At 46.3% G+C, this 22,368-nt stretch overlaps 1 protein-coding gene across 6 annotated transcripts in view; it reads left to right on the top strand.

Moving 5' to 3' along the window:
• Nucleotides 1-21,863, top strand: part of UBN1 (ubinuclein 1) — a 38,829-nt gene extending 16,966 nt beyond the window's left edge. Inside the window, exons 8-18 of one of the 6 annotated variants that reach the window (XR_009614791.3) lie at nucleotides 1,899-1,969; nucleotides 3,443-3,572; nucleotides 3,740-3,858; nucleotides 4,112-4,240; nucleotides 4,426-4,572; nucleotides 13,306-13,356; nucleotides 13,451-13,493; nucleotides 14,653-15,970; nucleotides 17,382-17,625; nucleotides 17,892-17,981; nucleotides 20,284-20,308. Coding sequence is in view for 5 of the 6 variants with exons in the window: in XM_060648372.3 (XP_060504355.1) it covers nucleotides 1,899-1,969; nucleotides 3,443-3,572; nucleotides 3,740-3,858; nucleotides 4,112-4,240; nucleotides 4,426-4,572; nucleotides 13,306-13,356; nucleotides 13,451-13,493; nucleotides 14,653-15,975; nucleotides 17,382-17,625; nucleotides 17,892-17,981; nucleotides 20,284-20,333 (2,397 nt within the window). In the remaining variant the exon portion in view is untranslated. Of the gene's footprint in view, nucleotides 1-1,898; nucleotides 1,970-3,442; nucleotides 3,573-3,739; nucleotides 3,859-4,111; nucleotides 4,241-4,425; nucleotides 4,573-13,305; nucleotides 13,357-13,450; nucleotides 13,494-14,652; nucleotides 15,976-17,381; nucleotides 17,626-17,891; nucleotides 17,982-20,283 lie in introns of all 6 variants that reach the window. The other 5 variants (XM_060648375.3, XM_060648372.3, XM_060648376.3 and 2 more) reach the window with 5 other exon arrangements.
• Nucleotides 21,864-22,368: the final 505 nt, after the last annotated feature.

Raw genomic sequence — 22,368 nt, 5'->3', positions numbered from 1 at the left:
TTTGTTCCTTCATCTGTGCACTTAGGCGACATTTACTAAGCTCTTTACGTAATAGGCAGCTGTGGGAAATATATTGACAAATAAGATTCAGTTCTTGTCCCCCATGAGCTTGTTCTCTGTAAGTGGACCAGTAGACATGTAAACAGGTGGCTGTAGGACAGAGTAGAATGAGGTAAGCTCTGTGATATTTGTGTGGCCAAGCAGATGGTCAGGTGGACAGCCAGACTTGAGGTAAGAAACAAGCTCCTTGGGTATGTAGGAATCAGACTGGAAACAACAGGTTTGGCCTGGCGCAGTGGAGAGATGGCCTTACAGGAAGCCCAGGCATAGGGCTGAGGTGGGACAAGGGGTTGTTGAATTGTTGGATGGTGGGGACCCCCTGGAATGTAGTGGAGAATGGGGACCATAAATGCCACATAAAAGAGTTTGGGTTTGATTCTGGGCTTGGAGAGAACTACCTAAGGGTTTTAAAGGAGTGGAAGGATTTCAGGAGGATGGAGTGTAGTTATTAGAAGTGGGGAACACAGGAGGAGGAGCAGAAACTGGTGGGTTTGGTTTTGGGTAAGTTGTGTGTCCATACCAACAGATCATCCATTGACAGAAGTAATTGGAAATTCTAATCCAGAGCTTAGAAAAAAGGGTTTAGAGCTAGACTGTTAGATTTGAGAGATCTACATGGGTTATGTGTTATTTTGAAGCTATGAAGGTGTAGAAGGTATTGGGAGAAGATAGTTTTAGATAGAATCTTGGACTCCATCTATTATTAAGGAGAGCTAATGACAGGGAGCAGCCAGAGGTAGGAATGGGTCGCAGAGGATACAATGAGAGGAAGGCACGTGAGGGGACAGGAAGGTGGAGGGTAGTTCTCAGTGCCTGTAGTCTCAGAGGGGTTGATCAGGGTTGATCGTTTGTTGTAAGACGAGAATCTCACTGCCTTTGTTTGCCATCATTATTCTAGATCAAGCCTGATTTTAGATATTTTATTTTACCTAAAGCCTTTGGACCAGCAACTCTTGGGTTTAGGTCAGTGGTTTTCAGTCCCCTCTGCACATTAGAGTTCCCAGGGTTACTTTTAAAGAGTGCACATTCCTGGGCCTCGTCCCCAGAGATTGTGATGCGATCTGGACCAAAGGTCTAGGGTGGGGAAAACTGCCAGGTAATTCCAATATGCAGCCAAATGTGAGAATCGATGGTTCAGACTTTTGCTGTGATTGCTTTCCTGACTTGTGCACTTAGTGCCCTGGCGGCCTGCCGTGGCTGACACGCAGGGTGCGTACTGTGTTCTCGTGGGAAGCAAAAGACTGTATAGGAGCCTGCTATGGCTTGTGTCAACAGGTAGGAAGGTATGTTAGTGGTTAAGATGGTCTGGTAATAGAGTTTGTGATAAACCGTTAAGTGGATTGTGAGTTTCCCAAGAATTGCAATGTCCTTAAGTGCTAAAGTAGCACATTGTTATTATTTAGGGGTGAGGGGGATAAAGGTTTTCTAATCTTGAGGGTTTGTTGCAGTTATGGTTGTTTTTGTACTGTGGAAGTATGGAAATTCCATCTCACAGTTGAGGTGATAGGGTGCTGGTCACAGGAGGTAACCAGCTGGTTGAATCAAATGTGTGATGATTGCTTTGACTCTGTATGATTGACTTTTATGTGACTGCTGTTTCAAGTCCTGGAAGAATGGACAGTCCATAGATGCTTTAGCAGCATTTGAAAAAAGCTGGATATACCATTTTGGGAGCATAGGGTGATCGTAGGTGAACTTAATCTGGGATTAGGGCTGAGTGAGGATTTTCTCGAATCGGCAGGTGTTCTGTAGGGAAGGACTGGCCTTGTGCCTGTGGGTGAGCGTGTGGTTGTTTGAGGAAAGTGCACTAACAGATGTTACTGTCTGCTGTGAACCAGGCTGCCAGAGCTGCTGAAGGAGAGAGCAGACAGAAGTTCTTCACCCAGGATGTTAATGGCACCCTCCTAGAGTGAGTATCTTTTGTTTCCATGTGTCTGCTGCTACCATGCCTGGGTTGTGCAGGCCAGGGAAATGGGTGTGGATGGAACTGCCTAAAGATGACTGCTTCTGAGAGAAAAAAACGGTGATTATTTTCCTTTAGTTTATTTATTTATTTTTAAGTTTACTTATATGTATTTTGAGAGAGGGAGAGCACAAGCCAGGAAGGGGCAGAGAGGGAGAGAATCCCAAGCAGACTCCGCATTGTCGGCGCAGAGCCCGATGTGGGGCTTGAACCCATGAGCTGTGAGGTTATGACCTGAGCTGAAATCGAGAGTCAGACGCTCACCCGGCTGAGCTATCCAGGCGCCCATATTCTTTTTTTTTTTTTTTTTTTAAAGGGGGTTGTTTACACCAAATATCTGTTTCCAGGAAACGGTAGGTCTTACTAACCTTAAGCAGCAGGTATTAATAGAACACTGTATATAATGATCATGGGCAGTTGGAAGAGGATTTCTTGGCAAGTATAAGATGAGAGAGAAAGTGTTGCTTGCTTGTGCAGAAAAGTAAGAGGTAACTTGGTATAGTCTCAGGAGCCTGCTCTCCTGGGGTCATTCTCCTCTCCCAAGGCCAGGGTATGTACATATCATCCCATGACACTTCTCCCGCATGCCTGATCCTCTGAAATATTGCACTGTATGAATTGGATTAAAAAAGCAGAAAAACCACACATATAAGTCCAAACCAGGTTCTTGGTATCAGGTCCTCCAGCCTTGCCAGCTTCTCTCTCTGTTGCATTATGTAGGAGAGGAAGCTTGTTCCTCAACAACTGAGGATTTTACACATGCAAGAATAGTTGTCAAGACTTGGGAATATTCTAGCAAATGAGCAGGATTGGGATTGGCCTCTTGGGTCAGAAAGCCTGGACTGTAGAGAGCACCTGAGGGTCAGCATACATGAGAAATTTGTGTGAACGGTAGCCTGCTGGAGCATGCCACATAAAGAGAGCTTGAGGGATTGAAGACAAATATTTTTTCTGCTGATCTAGATGGGGACAGTGGGAGGGGTGAGGACTTCCCTGACTTCCTAATCAGGGATAGAACTGGGAAAAAAGGAAATGCTGTTGGAAAGTATTTCCTGGCCATACCAAGTAACTCAATCACTTTCCATTTTGAAAGCTCTTAAGTTCTTGTTGTTTGTGATATTTAGTACTTCCGAGCTTGTTCTCTCGGGTTCTGTTTTCCTGACTACCTTTGACTTGGTCTTGTCTTTGACCTCAAGGTTTTGTCCCTCTTTACCTAACCGAGTTCATCAGGTGTGGAAGTTCTGATTTGGTGACTACTGGAGATCTGTTGCACTGGTCACTTAGTTACATTGTGTGACTGATGACATAAGGTTTGACCTGTTCTTGGCTCTTAGTTTTCCTCTCTGTGGTAGGGTGACCTAATGATAAGAGAAGCTCCAGTGAGCTATGGACCCTTGATGACTCTGTTCTGTTCTTCAGCATAGAGGTACAAACTCGGGAGCTGAGTAGCCAAATCCGTTCTGGGGTATATGCCTATCTTGCCTCATTCCTGCCCTGCAGCAAGGACACCCTGGTTAAACGTGCTCGGAAACTTCACCTCTATGAACAGGTGAGTGACTTTGGAGTGGAGCCCCTTGGCTTTAGGGCCCAGCAGAGAGGGTAACTGAGTCTTCACAGATGCCACCTCTGCTGTTGTAGTGCCCTTGTGCAATAGGATGTCCTCAGTATAAGAAGTGATACAAAAACCAATCTTACACTACGTTCTGTTTTCTGCAGGGGGGGCGTCTAAAGGAGCCTCTCCAGAAGCTTAAGGAGGCCATTGGAAGGGCAATGCCAGAGCAGATGGCCAAGTACCAGGATGAGTGCCAGGCACACACACAAGCCAAGGTCGCCAAGTAAGTGTGTTCCATCGCTCTCACGGGACATCATCCTCTTGACTTTTCTCTTTTGTGTGTGTGTGTGTGTGTGTGTGTGTTTTCATTATTACATTTGTGAATGAGACTCTTGGTTCTTCTGCAGCATTTGGACCTTTTCTTAGAAGCCCGGGGTCGGGATGGGCAAGTGGGGGCGGGGGGTGGTGGGTGGGAGAAAGTAGTTCTTTTGTGGCCGTGACCCTTAGGGTCCCACTGATTTCTTTCCATGCTATAGGATGCTGGAAGAGGAGAAGGACAAGGAGCAGAGGGAGCGGATTTGCTCTGATGAGGAAGAAGATGAAGAAAAGGGGGGCAGGAGGATAATGGGACCCCGGAAGAAATTCCAATGGAATGATGAAATCAGGTGTGCCCAAACTGGGACCTTGCCTCATTGGAGGGTTTGTGGGGCCAGTGTCTGAGCATGTTCCCGTGTTTCTAATGAAGGTTAGAATCATTTACTTTAATCAGGGCTGCTGAAAGCACATAATTGAAACCTTGAAAGAAGGATTTGGGGTAGTTTGAAGTTTCTGACTTCTGCTTCCTCCTCAGGGAGCTGCTCTGCCACGTGGTGAAGATAAAACTGGAGACCTACGATCTGGAGAGGAACAATAAGACCCAGTCTTGGGAGGACTATGTGAAGGCCTTTCTGGATGCCGAGGTCAAACCTCTCTGGCCCAAAGGCTGGATGCAGGCCAGGTGAGGGCCGTGAGCAGCCAGTATGGTCAGTGTGGTGATGAGGTGGAGTGTTTTTGCCTTAAAGACATATACGAGTGCTTCTGTTGTGCCAGGCCAACACGGTCCCTTCCCTCAGGGAGTCACTGTCTAGCTGACTCAGCTCTGTTCCCACTAGAGGAATTGGGGGCCATACTGGTTGCTGTGAATGGCTCTTACCGTTCCCTTGGAGAGCGAAGTTACCTATGGGGTTTTGGCTTTGTTATTCTTTGTCACACCTCAGTTTGGAGTTGGCTGCATGTTCTTCCCACGTCACTGTGCTCTTACCTGTTTTGAGGTATTGGCTCTTGGTAGAAGTAGAGAAGTAGATTCATCTTGGAAACATGTTCCCGTTCTGAACAGAAGTCTCATTTGCAAGGAACAGGGCTGGCTGATTATTGGAGTTAAGTGCTGAACTTCTGTGTTCTATAGCTTCCCTTTCATGAAAATGGACTCTGCAATACTTGGACAGGAAAGTTAGCTGGAGCTAGTGCTCTGTTCTTTTTTTTTTAATGGGAAAAAATACACTTTACATAAAATTCACCATCTTAACCATTTTTAGGTGCACAGTGCAGTGGTTTTAAATACGTTCACATTGTTTTTGCAGCCATCACTATCCATCTCCATAACTCTTTTCATCTTATAAAACTGAAAACTCTGTACCCATTGAACAATAACTCTGCATTCCCCCCCCCCCCCGCCCAGATTCTGTGACCATCATTCTACTCTCTATGATTTAAAAAAAAAAATTTTTTTTAATGTTTTTATTTATTTTTGAGACAGAGACAGTGCATGAGCAGGGGAGGGGCAGAGAGAGAGGGAGACACAATCTGAAGCAGGCTTCAGGCTCTGAGCGGTCAGCACAGAGTCTGACGTGGGGCTCGAACTCATGGACTGTGAGATCATGACCTGAGCTGAAGTTGGATGCTTAACTGACTGAGCCACCCTGGTGCCCCAACTTTCTGTCTATGATTTTGACTACTACGAGTACGTCCTATAAGTGCAGTCATACAAAATTTGTCTTTCTGTAACTGGCTTATTTCACTTAGTATAATATTTCCAAGATTTTGTTTGTATTACACATTACAGAATTTCTTTCCTTTTTAAGGCAGAATAAAATTCCATTGTATGTATAGATCACATTTTACTTATCCATTCATCCTAAGCTGATACTTAGGTTGCTTCCATGTTTTAGCTATTGTGAGCTATGCTATTATGAACTAGAGTGTACAAATATCTCTTCAACACCCTGCTCTCAGTTCTTCTGTGTATATGCCAAGAAGTGGAGTTGCTGGATCACATGGTAATTGTGTGTTTAATTTTGTCATTAATGTTAATTTATTTGAGAGAGTGTGAGTAGGGAAGGGGCAGAGAGAGAGGAAGAGAGAGAAAGTCTCAAGCATGCTCTGCGCTGCTGGTGGAGAACCCGACATGGGGCTCGAACCGACTAACCGCGAGATCATGACCTGAGCTGAAATCAAGAGTTGGACTCTTAACCAACTGAGCCGCCCAGGTGCCCTTGTATGTTTAATTTTTGAGGAACCATCAATGTTTTCCATAGTGGTTTTATCATTTTGTATTTCCACCAATAGTTCACAGATGTTCCAATTTGTCTACATCCTTCCCAATACTTGATGTTTTCTGGGTTTTTGATAGTAGCCATTGTAATGGATGTAATGTGGTATCTCCCTATATATTTGATTTGAGTTTTCCTGGTGATTGGTGATGTTGAGCATCATTTAATATATAATATTGGGCCATTTATATATCTTTTTTTAAGAGAAATGTTTAAATCTTTTGCCCATTTTTTAATCAGGTTCTTTTATTGTTTTAGGAGTTCTTCTTGTATTCTGAATATTAATCCCTTAACAGATGTGATTTCCAAATATTTTCTCTTATTTTGTGAGTTGCCATTTTACTCTGTGGATAGTATCTTTTGATGCACACAAAAATTTTCTTTAATGTTTATTTGCTTATTTTGAGAGAGAGAGTGTGAGTGGGGGAGAGGAGCAGAAGGGGGAGAGAGGGCAGGGGGGGGGGAGAGAGAGAGAGAGAGAGAGAGAGAGAGAGAGAATGAGAATGAGAATATGAATGAATCCCAAGCAGGAGTCACACTCATTGTGGAGCCCAATGTGGGGCTCGGTCTCAGAACCGTGATATCATGACCTGAGTGGAAGTCAAGAGTCAGATGTTCAACTGACTGAGCCACCCAGATGCTCCTCAGTATGCAAATTTTTTAAATTTAATGAAGTCCAATTTGTCTACTTTTTGTTGCTTGTGTCTTTGATATCATATGTAAGATACCATTGTCAGATCCAGGGTCATGAAGCTGAGTTAATTTTTGTATATGGTGTTAAGGGTCCAACTTCATTTTTTTTTGCATGTGGATGTCCAACTTTTTCAGCACCATCTGTTGAAAAGGTTGTGCTTCCCTCATCGGTCTTTGCACCTTTGTTGAAAAATCATTTGACCATATTTGTGAGGGCTTATTTCTGGGCTCTCTGTTCTCTTCCATTGGTTCATGTGTCTGCCTTTATGCCAGTTGCACACTGTTTGGATTACTGTAGCTTTGTAGTAAGTTTTGAAATCAAGAAGTGTGATTCTCCAGCTTTATTCTTTTTCAAGATAATTTTGACTGTGCAGGGTCCTTTGAAATTCCCTATAAATTTTAGGATGGGTTTTTCTACTTCTGCAAAAAACAGTCGTTGGGATTTTGCTAGGGATTGCATTGAATCTGTAGATTGCTTTGGGTAGTATTGATATTTTAGTAATATTAAGTCCAATCCATGGTGGGATGTGTTTCCATTTATTTCTGTCTTTAATTTCTTTTAGCAATATTTTGTCGTTTTCATTGTGCAAGTCTCTTACGTGCCTAGTGAGGTTAATTCCTGGTTTTTGTTTTGTTTTCAGATGCTGTTGTGAATGGAATTATTTTTGTAATTTCTTTTTTAGATTGTTCATTTTTTGTGTACAGAAATGGAGCTGATTTTTGTGTTATGTTGATTTTATATCCTGCTACTTTGCAAAATTTATTCTGAAAATTTTTTGGAATCTTTAGAGTTCTCTACATAAAAGATCATATCATCTGCAGAGATAAGCTTACTTCTTCCTTTCCAATTTGGATGCCTTTTGTTTCTCTTTCTTGACTAACTGCTCTGGCTAGAACTCCTAGTACTACGTTGAATAGGAGTGGTGAAAGCAGGCATTCTTACCTTGTTCGTGATCTCAGAGGAAATGCTTTTAGCCTTTCACCATTGACTATTGTGTTCACTGGGGGTGGCAGCGGGGTTGGGTGGGATTTCATACATGGCTTTTATTATGTGGAGGTAGTTTTCTTCTATTCCTAGTAGAGTGTTTTTATCATGAAAGGGTGTTGAATTTTGTCCTGCGTCTTTTCTCCATCCACTGAGATGTTCACGTGGGGCTTTATTCCTTCATTCTGTTGATGGGGCGTGTCACACTGGTCAGTTTTTGTATATGGAACCACCCTTGCATTCCAGGCACAAATCTCACTTGGTCATGATGTATAATCTTCTTAATCTGCTTCTGAATTCTCTTTACTAGTATTTTGTTGGGGAGTTTTGCATCGGTATTAATAGGGGATATTTGTCTGTAGTTTTCTTACAGTGTCTTTGCCTGGCTTTGGTATCAGGGTAACGCTGGCTTCATAGAATGAATTTGTATGTATTCCCTCTTCTTCAGTTTTGGAAAAGTTTGAGAAGGGTTGGTAGTGCTTAAAATACTTGGTAGAATCCACCCATGAAGCCATCAGGTCTGGGCCTTTCTTTTGTTGGGAGATTTTTGATCACAGACTCAGTCCCCTTGCTAGTTTAGCTCTAGTCAGAATTTTTATTTCTTTGGGAATTACTTGGTAGGTTTTGGGTTTCTAGGAATTTGTCCATTTTAAGTAGGTAATCCAGTTTGTTGGTGTGCAGTTATTCATAGCCTCTCTTACAGTCCTTTTTATTGGTAGAATCAGTAGTAATGTCCCCACTTTCATTCCTGATTTTGGTAATTTGAGTCTCCTCTCGTTTCTTAGCCCATCAAGCTAAAGATTTGTCCGTTGTGTTGATCTGATTTTTCTCTATTCTCTGTTTTATTTATTTATGCTCTGATCTCCAGTGTTTGCTTCCTTCCTGTTGGCTTTAGGTTTAATTTGTTCTTTTACCAGTTCCTTAAGTTGTAAAGTTAGGTTGTTGATTTGGGATTTTTCTTGTTTTTAAATGTTTATAGCTGTAAGTACTCTCTTAACATCCTTTTGGGTGTGTCTGTAAGTTTTGGTATGTTGTATTTTCCCTTTCATCTGTCTTTCAAGTATTTTCTAATTTCCTTTGTGATTTTTTTCTTTGCTCCATTGCCTGTTTAAAAAGTATGTTTTCTGATTTCCACAATTTTGTGAATTTGTCAGTTTTCCTTCTGTCATTGATTCGTAGCTGTAGCCTCTTGTGGTCAGAGAAGATACTCTGTATAATGTCTATCTTTTTAAATGTCTTGAGACTTGGGGCGCCTGGGTGGCGCAGTCGGTTGAGCGTCCGACTTCGGCCAGGTCACGATCTCGCGGTCCGTGAGTTCGAGCCCCGCGTCAGGCTCTGGGCTGATGGCTCGGAGCCTGGAGCCTGTTTCCGATTCTGTGTCTCCCTCTCTCTCTGCCCCTCCCCCGTTCATGCTCTGTCTCTCTCTGTCCCAAAAATAAATAAAAAACGTTGGGAAAAAATTAAAAAAAAAAAAAAAAAATGTCTTGAGACTTAATTTGTGGCCTCTGTCCTGGGAAGTGTGTCATGTACACTTGAGAAGAATATGTATTCTGTTGTGGGGTAGAGTGTTCTGTGTATGTCTGCTATATCTAGCTGGTTTATGTGTTAAGTCTTCTGTTGTCTTATTTGTCTTGTTTCTAGTTGTTCTATCCATTAGTGTGAGTGGGGTGCTGAAGTCTCCAACTCTTAATGTAAAATTGTCTGCTTTTCCCTCTAGTTTTGTCAGTTTTTGCCTCAGTTGCAGGAATGTTTATGAGTATTATATCTTCCTGCTGTATTGAGGTGTTTATTACTACATAATGACCTTTTTTGTCTTGTAATGTTTCTTGATTTAAAGTCTCTCTTACCTGATGTCAGCACAGCCCTCCTTGCTCTCTCTGGTTACTCTTGGTGTGGAATATATTCTTCCACCTTTTCACCTTCAACTTGTTTTTGCCTTTGGATCTTAAGTGAGTTTCTTGTAGACAGCGTTGAGTTGTTTATCCATTCTGCTAATCTCAGTGTTTTGATTGGAAAGTTTGATCCATTCGTATTTAAAGTAATTAATGGAAGGAAGGGCTTGCTTCTATAAATTCATCGACCTGTGAACTCTGCTCCCCTACAGTTCTGTCCTCACCTCTTTTGGTTGTTGATGTCACAAAATTACATTTTTATACATTATGTGCTCTAAAACATAAGCTGATAATTCTTAGAGATACATTAGTGTGTTAAATTAGGTAGAAAACAAGATTTGGAGTTACAAACCAAACTGATAGTAATGCTAGCTTTTATACTAATAATTACTTTTTTTCCTTAAAGTTTTAGTCTCTTAAGTCATGTAGAAAATAAAAAGCACAGTGACAAACCATTTTCATGAGAATACTAGCTGTTATAATTGCCCTTGTATTTCCATTTCTGAGATCCTTATTTCTTTGCATGGCTTTGAACTACTGTCGGTTGTTGTTTTATTTGACCTCACAGGGCGCCCTGGAGCATTTCCTTCAGGGCAGTCTAGTGCTCAGGATTTTCTTCAGCTCTTATTCATCTGGGAGTACCTTTTTTTTTTTTTTTTTTTAAATATATATATATATATATATACGTATATATATATATATATATATACGTATACATATGTACATATATATGTATACGTATATATATATGTATATATGTATATATATTTTAAAATCTTTATTTATTTTGAGAGAGAGAGAGAGCGCGCGCGTGCGCATAAGCAGGGGGAGGGGCAGAGAGAGAACAGGAGACAGAGAATCTCCAGCAGGCTCCATGGAGCCTGATGCAGGGCTCAATCTCATGACTGTGAGATTGTGACCTGAGCTGAAATCAAGAGTTGGATGCTTAACCAACTGAGCCACGCAGGCATCCCCATCTGGGAATATCTTAGTATTTCTCCCACTTTTGAAGGACAGCTTTACTGGATTTGGATTCTGGTCTGACCTTCTCTTTTAGCACTTTGATGTTTATTTTTATTTTTAGGACAATTCGAGAGACAGAGTGCAAGCAGCGGAGGGGCAGACAGAGGGAGACACAGAATCTGAAGGGGCTCCAGGGTTTGAGCTGTCAGCCCAGAGTCTGACGCGGGGCTCGAACTCACAAACCGCGAGATCATGACCTGAGCTGAAGTCGACGCTTAACCAACTGAGCCACTCAGGCGCCCCCTCTTTTAGCACTTTGACTATATTAGCTCACTATCTTCTGGACTCCCAAGTTTATGCTGAGAAATCTGTTGATAATTTAAATGATGATTTACTTCTCTCTATGGGTTTTGAAGATTCTGTCTTTGTGTTTTAAAAGTTCAATTATAGGGGCGCCTGGGTGGCTTAGTTAAGTGTCAACTCTTGATTTTGGCTCACGTCATGATCTCATGGTTCAGGACATTGAGCCCCCTCATAGGGCTCTGCACTGACATCATGGCTCTTGCTTGGGCTTCTCTCTTTCTCTCTCTCTCTCTTCCCCTCCCCTGCTCATGCGCAGGCGCTCTCTCTCTCTCTTTCGAAATAAATAAAACTTAAGAAAAAAAAGTTTGATTATATTGCTTTGTGTGGGGTTCATCTTGGAGTTATTCGAGCTTCTTGGATTTTTATGTTCATCTCTTTCATGAGATTTTGGGAGTTTTTAGCCAGTTTTTGTCCACTCTTCTCTCTGCCCTTTGCTCCCTCTTCTTCTTCTGGGACTTGTACAGTGTGTGGTGTGCATTCTTCTCCAAGTGATGGTGTCCCACACGTCTCCTACGCCCTGTTCACTTTTCTTCAGTCTTTTTTCTCTCTGTTCTTCAGCCTTGGCGATTTCCATTGTCCTCTATTCAAATTTGTGAATTTTTTCTTCTGCCTGCTCACATCTGTGTTTGAACATCTCCAGGGAATTTTTTGTTTCAGTTATTACACTTTAAAGCTCCAAAATCTCTTTTTGATTTCTTTTTAGGTTTTCCATCTCTTTATTTCCATTTTGTTCACACATCCTTTTTTTAATTTCTTGGGAACATGCATCACCTCACATAGTAACAATTCTTCTTTTCTTTTCTTGGACGAGAACTCTTATAAGATCAACTCGGCAACTTTCAAATTTACAATTCAGTATTGGTAACTGTGGTCACTTTTCTGTTTATTGATTTTATTTTTGTGAATGTTGTGGGTGGTCTCGGTGCCAGGGAGCAGCCTGCGGTGTGAACTTTCTTCCCAGGTCTTGGCCAAACCCTTCCTTGGACTTGTATAGTCACTTTCTCATTTTTCCCCATATATGCAGTTGTTTTGAATGTTCTGGTTTTTAATGTCTGTCTCCTAAAAGTGGGAAAGTGAATAAGTGAAGCGGGGACAAAGGGCACTGGTTTTTCAAATCCCCTGGAAGTCACCTCAGCCAGAGGGGCAGGGGCGTGCAACAATGGTTGGTAGAAGGGGACAGCAGTGGCTGCCCACCTCTTTGCACCTCTGTGATGAAAAGCAGCAATTAGCAGCCGAAGCAGAGATTTCGCCATTAGTTGAAGGACAGGGTCCTTTTTGCCTGCCCTACTTCCCACAAGCTGCGTGCAAGCTGCTGCAGGAACATGTGTATACCTCCCTGCCGTGGGGTTGGGGTCAGGAGGCTGCATCTGTGCTAAGGGCTGAAATTGACAGCAGTTTACCCTCCAGGCCTTTCCCGTCCCCTCCCCCCCCCCCCCCTCCCAGCCCCCCATGGTAAGCCTTCAACACACTCTAGCGTTCCCAAATAGTTCCTTTAGACAGATTGTATTATTAGTGCAGTTGCTGTCCAGGAGGGTGGACAGTTTCTGGCGCTTCCTACTCCACCACCTTCCCAGAGTTCAAGTCATGGAACTTCCTCTCCTTGTCTCTGTACCTTCTTTAGGTGGAATTGCTCTTCTCTCTTTACAGATTGAATTTCTTTCTTTTCTTTTTTCTTTTTTTTTTAAATGTTTATTTTTGAGAGAGCGTGTGCATATGCAGGGAAGGGGCAGAGAGAGGAAGACAAAGGATCCTAAATGGGGTTTGTGTGCTGACAGCAGAGAGCCTGATGTGGGCCTTGAACTTACAAGCCAAGGTCACTCATGATCCATAAAGTCTGATGCTTAACCTACTGAGCCACCTAGGCATCCCTGTGAAAGCGCATAGGGAGGGTCACAAAGAAAATTTTGTTGTGTTTTCCTGGGAAAAGACATGCTGTGGGTCACTCCACATTTGACCTTTGGAAGGGGTAAGACTCAGCAATAAGGAAAGCACTGCTGTGTCTAGGGGAAAAATCCTATGAGAAATATTGGGGCAGAGCCATAGCTTTTTTGGGTCACTCCTAGACTCTTCGCTTTTGAATGGCCAGTGCGGCTACTTTAGATTCTCTCACTAGGAATCAAGCTCCCCGGTCCACTGATATTTAAGGCATAATAGCCACTGAGTACCAGGGGTGGTAGGAAAGCTCTAGAAGAAGAGTGCCTGCTTTCAGGGAGCTTGAGCAAACCATCCAGTGTTCTCTATTTCAGGACTCTGTTTAAGGAGAGCAGACGAGGCCATGGGCACCTGACATCAATCCTGTGAGTCCGTGTTTTCTCTTCCCAGGACTACTATTATTTTCATCTCCTTTGTGGATCTCCTCTAAACCTTTTCTGTGTTCATTCCTTTTACTAGGGCCAAGAAGAAAGTAATGGCCTCATCCAAAATCAAGATGAAGGTGAGTCAGCCTGCTCTGGTCATGTACCATTCTCCATCCTCCAGCCATGCACGTGAAACCTGTCAGTTGACCATAGCAACTTGTCGAGCTTTGCTGGACTGGGAGGCAACTCTCCAGGATGGCATTCTTGAGGTTATACCAAGAGGCAGCCTGCCCCACTACAGGTGCCGGAGGTTGGCAGGCTAGAGACCTGAGCTGGGCCACATAATATCTTCCTGCCTTAGTTCTAAGAGATCGTACCCACCTGGCCAGTTCCTGGGGGTGGTGGTGAGATTTAGTGAGGTCTCCCGACCGCCCTCTGAGGAGTGAAAAGCCCCTGCAGATGCTCAGGTCTTGCAGCATGGTGGTAGATTTTTCATGGAAGAACACTGCCAGCTAAGTGGTGAGCCTGGAGGAAGCTGGCTTTGTTGCATTTGCCTGGCAGAGATGGAGTGAAGTACGGTGGGTAGAGAGCAGAGACCGAGAACCATCTCAGGCATTGCAGAAACCTCTCAGTGTAGTAAAAATTGCTATTGTGCCAAAATTTTTATCAGTTCCTGTGCCCTTAACACACCTAGTCCACGGGAGTAAGCTGTGCAGATTCTGTATTCCCAAGTATCTGTTGAGCTCCTTCGGTGTCTCAGACACATGGCAATAAGCACTCAGGATGTGGCATTAATGAGGTAGACACTGTTCCTGCTCCCGTGACAGGACTTTTCCTTTGCGCCCAGCTGAAGAGACAGGTGCTAGAGAAGATCAGGGAGGAAGAGAAAGCTAATTCAAGGCAATTCTCATGCCATGCCTCATTTTCTGAGTGCAGCTGGGAGCACTCTGAGACCATGTGAGGCCAACAGGGAGAGAGCATCTCTTGCTCAAGTGTTACACTTTTTCAGAAACAGAATAAGAGTTTCTTTGTGGATGGATGTGTACTTAACAAGAAAGCATGCTTGGTAAGCCAGACCCAGCCAGCCAGACATGAGCCAGAGAGGACGAAGGGGTAGCAGCATTTTCAAGTGCAAGCAGGCATGGCAGCTACTCTGCTCCTCCCCTGTTTTGTGACCGTGCAGGAAAGCCTGGGTTTTGGGGGCCTGTGGTGCTCTTACATTTGCATCCTCACCACAGGGCCAGCATTGGCATCTTTGGACATTTCTAACCATTGGAAATTTCTACTTTCCTTTAGGAATCCTCTTCTAAGCCTGACAAAAAGGTTTCCGTCCCATCAGGTCAGATTGGTGGCCCCCTGGCTTTGCCTTCAGAACACGCGGGAGGAGGCCTGAGCATTGGGACCACAAACAGGGAGCTCTCATCCCAGGCATCTGGCAGCCTTGCTAATCCTGCTCCTATCAACCTTGAGGACTCGTTGGACGGAGACTTGATCCGTAATTCAGCCTCCTCATTGGAGGTTGTGTCCAAGGAACTGGCTGTGCTGAATAGCAGAGCAACTGGGAGCTCTGAGTTCACATTGCCTGCACCCTCGAAAGCACCCACAGAGAAGATCGTAGGCGTCGTATGTACAGACGAGAAGAGGAACTTTCCGAAGCCCAACCCTTCCGCCCCATCGCCTTCTAGTTCTCTGCAGTCTCCCCTCAATTTTCTAGCTGAACAGGCTTTGGCACTGGGGCAGTCCTCTCAGGAGAAAAAACCGGAGAGTTCTGGCTACAAAGAGCTGTCCTGTCAGGCTGCGCTCAGCAAGGGCCTGCCGGAAGCGCACCAGTCCAAAGCAAAGCACCACGGCTTGCCACGGACGTCTCACACACCCCAGGCGGCAGCTCCTGTGCCCGGCCCCCAGGTGAAAGTGTTTCACGCGGGTGCTCAACAGCAGAAGAGCTTCACCCCCCCAGCTCCTTTTGTCAATAAGCTCCAGGGCCCAAAGCCTTCCTCCCCACAGTGCCATCGTTCCCTCCTCCAGCTTGTGAAGACAGCAACCAAAGGCCAGAGCTTCCATCCCTCCACGCCGGCCTCTTCAGGAGGCCCCCCGGTCTCCAGCAGCACCTCTCATAAGACCCCAGTCTCATCCTCCACTGCCCCAAGCCATCCAGCAAAACAGCACTCCGCTGGCTCTTCAGGGCCGTCTTACAAGAATAGTCCCTTTGCCAGCTCTGTCTCTAAACATGGGGTTTCTTCTGGCAGCAGCTCTTCCTCTGGAGGAACACCAGTCCAGACCTCTACTTCCGGGAACCTGCTCCCTGGCGTACAGCCTCCCTCCGCAGGACAGTCTGCCAGCAGACCCGTCCCAGCCTCTGCAGTGAAAAAACCACCCGTTTCCCAAAAGCTGACCCTGGTGGCCCCTCCGGGTGGTCCAAATGGAGACTCCAGTGGTGGGACCCAGGGAGTGGCAAAGCTACTGACCTCCTCCCTGAAGTCCAGCGCAGTTAGCAGCATGACATCGTCTACCTCCTTGCCAGTGAGTGTCCTGGCACAGCAGTCCGCCCCTCGTGGGTCTTGTGGACAGGGCCGCTTGCCTTGCCCTGGTCGGAGAGAGAGATCCGACACTGAAGGTCAGGTAGGAATAGTGAGCCCGGAAACTGGAAGGAGGCCTGGGCTTCCTGTTTGTAGGTTTTTGCTTTTCTAGTGGTAGGAATCCCGGGAGAGCTGGAAACTTCTCCTGAGGATGAGCAGAGGGAAAGGACTGGTTTGCCAGAGGTGCTATGATCCTGGGTGGCACAGAATGAGCCACAAAACTCCTTTCACATTTCATAGCCTCCTATTTGTCTATCTCTCAAAACAAGTAAATGAAAATGGCATCATCTCTCAACTCATCAGTTTTGTGGAGATGTTCATGCCCCAGGAAATCAGTAACTTGTAAGAGTGATTCCCTTTTGGTTGGATTTTAAAGGACTCTGCAGGTCAGATAAAGGCAGTTTGACAGAGTCCAATGGTTGATGAGGCTTGCCAGTAGGTAATTACAGGAAGTTTGGATGCAGGCTGGGGAAATGAGAGAGCAATTGTTTTCATGTTTCCAACATAGAAAATGACTCTGTTGTTACAAAGACAAAACTATAGAAAGGTATGTACAGCAGGATCTCACCTACCTCTACCCTGGCACCACCCCCGCAAGCTGTGTTGCTTGGCTGTGTTCCTTAGTTTCCAGGGTTTTCCCATCTCTTTATAAAGACAAAGGTCAAAACATACAAATATGTATGTGTGTATGTTTAATGTACATACATACGAACACACTGGTGTTTGTGTGTACCTACATCTGTGGATGTTTGCGTAAGGTGGTCTTCCTTTCTTACACAAAGGAGTAATTTATACTTGGTTTTTAAAATTTTTTTTTTTTTAACATTTATTTATTTTTGAGACAGAGACAGAGCATGAGTGGGGGAGGGTCAGAGAGAGAGAGGGAGACACAGAATCCGAAACAGGCTCCAGGCTCTGCACTGTCAGCACAAAGCCCGATGCGGGGCTCGAACTCACAGACTGTGAGATCATGACCTGAGCTGAAGTCGGACGCTTAACCAACTGAGCCACCCAGGCGCCCCTATACTTGGTTTTTTAAATGAACATGGTCCTGGGAGCCATTCCATGCCAGTTTTTTTTAAATTTATTTTTGAGAGAGACTGAGTACGAGTGGGGGAGGGGCAGGGAGAGGGGGGGACACAACCTGAAGCAGGCTCCAGGCTCTGATCTGTCAGCACAGAGCCCGACGCGGGGCTCGAACCCACGAAGCGTGAGATCATGACCTGAGCCGAAGTCGGACCCTTAACCGACTGAGCCACCCAGGTGCTCCTCTCCGTGCCAGTTTAGAGTCCATCCTCTTCCTTCCTTTGAGGGCAGCAGTGCAGGGGCTGCCTTCACAAGGGGTGGTGTACAAGCGGGTCCCTGCCCTGCACGTCCATCCCCAGCTTTGGTTTGTGAGTGAGCTTTGAACAGTGCTGGTGCTCTGACCGTGCTGTGTTTCCTCCCCAGAAAGGAACGAGTGGGGCTGTGCTGCTGGCCAGCTCCTCGCCCTTAAATCTGCTGTCTGCGTCCTACAAGTCTGGCAGCCCGAAGCTGCCTGGGGCCATGAACTCCAACTCCCTAGGGATCATCTCCCAGTTTCCTCTCCATGTGGTATCCTTCAGCGCCGAGTCCTCTGCCAAAGCAGGGGTTTCCAAGGATGCCATCGTCACGGGTCCTGCCCCTGGGACGTTCCATCACGGCCTCAACCATAGTAAGTGCTTCTCTCCTTGTCTCCTTGTGCTGGATGGACAGAAGGTTCCCCACTGCCTGTGCTGATTGTGTGCTGGGTTCCTGTGTTTGTCTGGTGTGTGACCCTGGGCAGCGTTCCTGGGAACCGTGCTGAGCCCCCTCCCCTTGGGGTTCTGACCCAGAACCAGTCTAGTAGGTTGTCTGGGCTCTCGACCACTGAAGCATCTTTTCTGTTCCTGTCTTCAATGTGTGTGTTTTGTTCTTTTCTCCCCTCCTGTTTTCTCTCAGGTCTCCTGGCTGGCTTGCACTCCAGCCCGCCCCGTGCAGCGCCTCTCCCACACGCTGCCGTGTCCACTCACGTCCCGCAGAGTCTGCCAGGTAATTGCCAGGTGGTCAGAGTGCCACACGCACCACGCGGCATTCTGCTCTCCACTCGTTCAGATGCCTTGTCTGCTGCCAGGGAGTTCAGTGTCTTCTACTTGTTGTCACTGTGTTGTCCTGGTTTGTCCTTGAAGGCTCTGGCTCTTTGGGGACTCCAAGAGATCAACATAGGCTTCCACTTTGGAATTTCCCCTCATTCTCCACTTGGGATTGCCACTGGGTCGGCCTTACCCTGTGTGCTCACAGGGGAGGCAGTGATGGCCTGTATTCAAAGCAGGGGAATTCCCTTAGCGAAACTTGGTGCTTACGTTGGTGCTCATTTCCAAGGGTTAATTGGGGAACTGAAAAGTGTTCAGTTAAGTTGCTCTACCTTCCAGGTGCTGCAGCTAACAGAAAGCTCTCAAGGCTTTATTTGCTTGTTTGTTTAGAGAGAGAGAGAGGGAGGGAGGGAGGGAGAGTGTGAGGGTGAGAAAGTCACCTGGGGGAAGGGCAGAGAGAGAGGGACAGAGAGAATCCCAAGCAGGCTCTTTGCTGTCAGCATGGAACCAGATGCGGGGCTTGATCCCATGAACCCTGAGATCATGACCTGAGCTGAAATCAGGCATCAGAGGCTTAATGGGGTGCCTAGGTGGCTCAGTCAGTTACGCATCTCCCTTTTTGGTTTTGGCCCAGGTCATGATCTCATGGTTAGTGAGTTTGAGCCCCGCATCAGGCTTTGTGATGATGGTGTGGAACCTGCTTCAGATTCTCTCTGTCCACTTCTGCGCCTCCCCAACGTGGGCTCACTCTCTCACTCGCTCTCAAAAATAAATTAAAAAAAATTAAAAAGAGTTGGACTCTTAACTGACTGAGCCACCCAGGCACCGTAAAAAGTGCTTAAAGCTTTATGTGAAAGGGAGAGTCCAATGGTGAGGTTTTAGGAGGGACCCTTACCTGTGCTGCCACAAAGTGTGCCCAAGGGAGCAGCCTTCGGTTGAGTTCAGGGGTGAAAGCAGACATTCAGGAACACATCTGGGCAGTGTTCCTTTTCTTTTCCTGCTTTTCATCTCCATAGAGCAGTGGTTTTCAGAAAAGGGTGTGGTATTGCTGTGAGAAGGCAGCTGGAACCTGATTCTTGAGTACACGTCATGGGACCCTGGTGCGCAGGCTCACCAGGTCTTGGTTTTGGCTTCCTGCTCTTATTATGCTAGACCTACTCCAGAGGGGACCAGGGAGGCTGCACCGGTCAGGCGAGAGCCATTCTGCAGGATGCTGAGGCTGGGGTAGCCCTGGTGTGCGGGTACCGGGGTGGGAGTTAGGGAGCTGCCTGGCTGGGCATGCCTGTGGCCTGATGTTTCTGAGTGTAAGCTCCTCCACGTTTGCTGTGGGTCCCTGACCCCCTGGCCCGAGGCTGACATATTCCTAGTGAATGCTGGAGGCTTTTGCCTGTAAGAATGGATTGAAGATTTGTAAGGTGGAAATTTTGCTTCTTTAGAGAAAAGAACTGAGGGGCTAAGCCTGTGTGAACAAGGGCTCTGTTTTCCTCTAGGGAAGCGGTAGCTGCAGGGGACTCACCTCACAAACTGGTGGCTGCTACTGTAGCTAACAGGGTAATGCGGGGTCACAGAACCACCTAGGCAAGACCTAGGTTTGAAAGATAGTCCTGCCTCTGCTTGCTTTCAGGAACGTCACACTTTGAAACAAAGAAAATAATTTAAGAGCCATTGGAAACATGACTGTTGGCCTGTGGTATTTTCAGTGCCAAAAAAAAAAAAAAAGGGAAAGTGCTTTTTTGTACCATTTCTCCATTTCTGTCTCCTTTACACCTTCTTCAGGTTGGAGGATTCCATTGAGTGGTTGTAAATGGAAAGCTGTGTGACTGCGTCTGCTTTTTGCTCTCTTTCCCGTGCAGACTCGGAACGCTAGCTTCTTAGCCCCTTGAGCTGGTTTCGTAGGACCTGAGGATTCTGATGGTGAGAGAGTCTCATAGCTGTTTGAGTGCAGCACAGTCTTGGGACCTCACACAGAGCCTAGCCCGCCAGGGGACTTTGGTGGCGGCCGAGAACACACGCACTCCCGTGGCAGGCATGCGTCGGGCCCCTGCCTTCTGGTGCTCCGAGTGCCGTGCACACTGCAGGCTACTGCAAGCAGCAGTGCACTCAGCCTCCATCAAGGGTTTTTGCGTTCGTCTGAGCCTTGGAACACTCAGCTTTCAGGGGCTTTTGCTAGTTAAGTGAGCCCCTTGAATTTTTGTTGTTGGCGCCTTAAGGGAATCCAAGATCCTGAAAGGCTTGTGTTGTTTTTGCTTATTTTTTTCCAGATGCTTCTCAGCTTCATGGAAAAGGGCCTGGTGTACCACGGAAATTGTGACCTCTGCAGAGGAAAGGCCCGACTCACTTAGGTCTGGGTGGAAGCTGACCAAGTAGGTCTCAGAAACTGGATAATCACTATGCTCTTTCTGCCAATTGGTTTCCTTCTGGCGAAGGTGTGAGTGCTGAGTGGAGCGTCTCTTGGCACTGTGATGTGCCTTCAGTGAGGGGAGCAACCCTGGGCTTCTCTGTGGAGGCACTGACTGGCCTGGTGCCCCGGGCCCCGTGGCTCTGTCATGGACAATCGTCGGAGGGGCAGCTCTGGGCTGGGGCGCGTGGTGGGTCTTGTACGAAGCTGTGGTGTCAGGGCAGAGCAGGGCGCACCTGTTTGAAACCTGCCTGACCCCCTGGCATTTGGTCAGAGTACCTCCTGGTGCCCTACTGATCAGGGACCCCTGGCCACAGTGGGATCCCCGATGGTCATGGTGTCCGTCCCATCCTCAGGCTGTGTGCTCAACAGGACAAAAACCCAGGCTGACACACAGCTGGGAGACTTACCTTGTCTTTTTGAAAAATACTCAGAACACCTAACGTGTGCTCATTGTGTTGGGGGCCAGCTTCTCTGCTGAACATGACAATGAAGCTCTTTCAGAGAAAAGACTTTTGTAGATTCAACAGTTGTGACAGGATTTTTAAAGACACTTATTTTGGTCCAGATTTCATCATTACCATTAATGCATTGGATAGAATACATGTCATATTCTAGTAAGACATAATTCCAGTGCCTTTATGGTGGAGCAGAATTAGACACACGTCCATTCGGCCTTCTGAGTGGATTTCAGATGAAGACTTTTTTAAAAGATATGTCTGTATTTAAGACATAGCCAGTTTGAGTTTTTTACAGTTGCACATCCTAATCTGCCATCCTGACTTGAAGGTCATCTGGGCCCCCAGACCCCAGGTCCCAGTATAGCCAGGGCCCCCGTTTTGTTTTTTCAGAGTTCATTCAGGTGGACTGAAGAGCCCCAAAGCCCTTCATCTCTGAGGGCCAAGGATATGAGGGGCTCCAAGTCAAAGACATTCCAGTTTGTTTTATTTAGAAACCATTCTCAGGCAGAGCTGCAGGAACAGGCCCCTGTGAAGCATCTGCCATGTAGAAACAGGCCTTGACGTCCTGGGGCTCTCCGGGCAGCAGGGCTGTGCGCGGACTTGAGGGCGGTGCGCTGATGAGCTGGGAGAGCGCGCCGGAGACAGGCCAGGACAGCGGCCCTGGAGCGCATTCAGCCAGCGGCTGCTTCACACGGATGTCTAGGGCACTTGCCTGTCCTGTGAAGTGTGTCCCACAAGGCCTATCTGAACTGACTGCTTCAGCTAAGTGATTGCAAATATGTTAAGAGTCAACAGCCTCCTCAGAATGTACACCTGTGTGGAGACACAGGCAGCTCTCTTGGTTCCTGCCTTCCAGGGTACAGTGCTCAGTAACTCACAGTTATGCAGAGGTTTGCCCCGTTTCCAGCGGGGCAAGACCTCACTCAGTTATCCGGCTAGGCCTCTGCATTTTTTTTTTTTTTTTTTTTTTTTTTTTTTTTAATGTAAGAACCAACGTGTTTCACATCTGGCTAAAGTGGATAAGTGGATTCCTTATCCCTTCATTATTATTATTTTTTTTTTTTTTTTTGCAACTTGGGTTTCCAGTTTGTTTACAGAGTAGTCTTAGGTAGTAGCAAAAGAGCCAAAGAAGAGATTTGTATCGCTGAGCTCAGAGCCGTGCAGAGGCCTTCCGTGAACACTGAGCAGTGGGAACTCTCCAGGCTTCTCGGCCCAAGAACACCCAGGGTCCCTTCCCTGCAGCGCTCGCACCCTCCTCCCCACGTACCATTGAGTGTGCAGCTGGAGCTGAAAACCCTCATTTTTAGGAATCTAGTGATGCCTCTTGCCTCAGGGAAACGTTTCTTTGATGGGGAGTTTACGAGATTTCTTTTTCTTCTTTATGCTTTATTTGTGGTAATGAAAGAGTGAATGACCTAAACAGCCATGGCTGGGCAGACGGGCTGGCAGAGCGGGCTCCCCGGGGTCTGGGGCTGCGGCGCTGCGGG

Source organism: Panthera onca, chromosome E3 (assembly GCF_046562875.1).
Source record: "Panthera onca isolate mPanOnc1 chromosome E3, mPanOnc1 haplotype 2, whole genome shotgun sequence".
Lineage (NCBI taxonomy): Eukaryota > Metazoa > Chordata > Mammalia > Carnivora > Felidae > Panthera > Panthera onca.
Note: the sequence above shows the minus strand (reverse complement) of the source record. Positions and strands in the feature narration are given on the sequence as shown.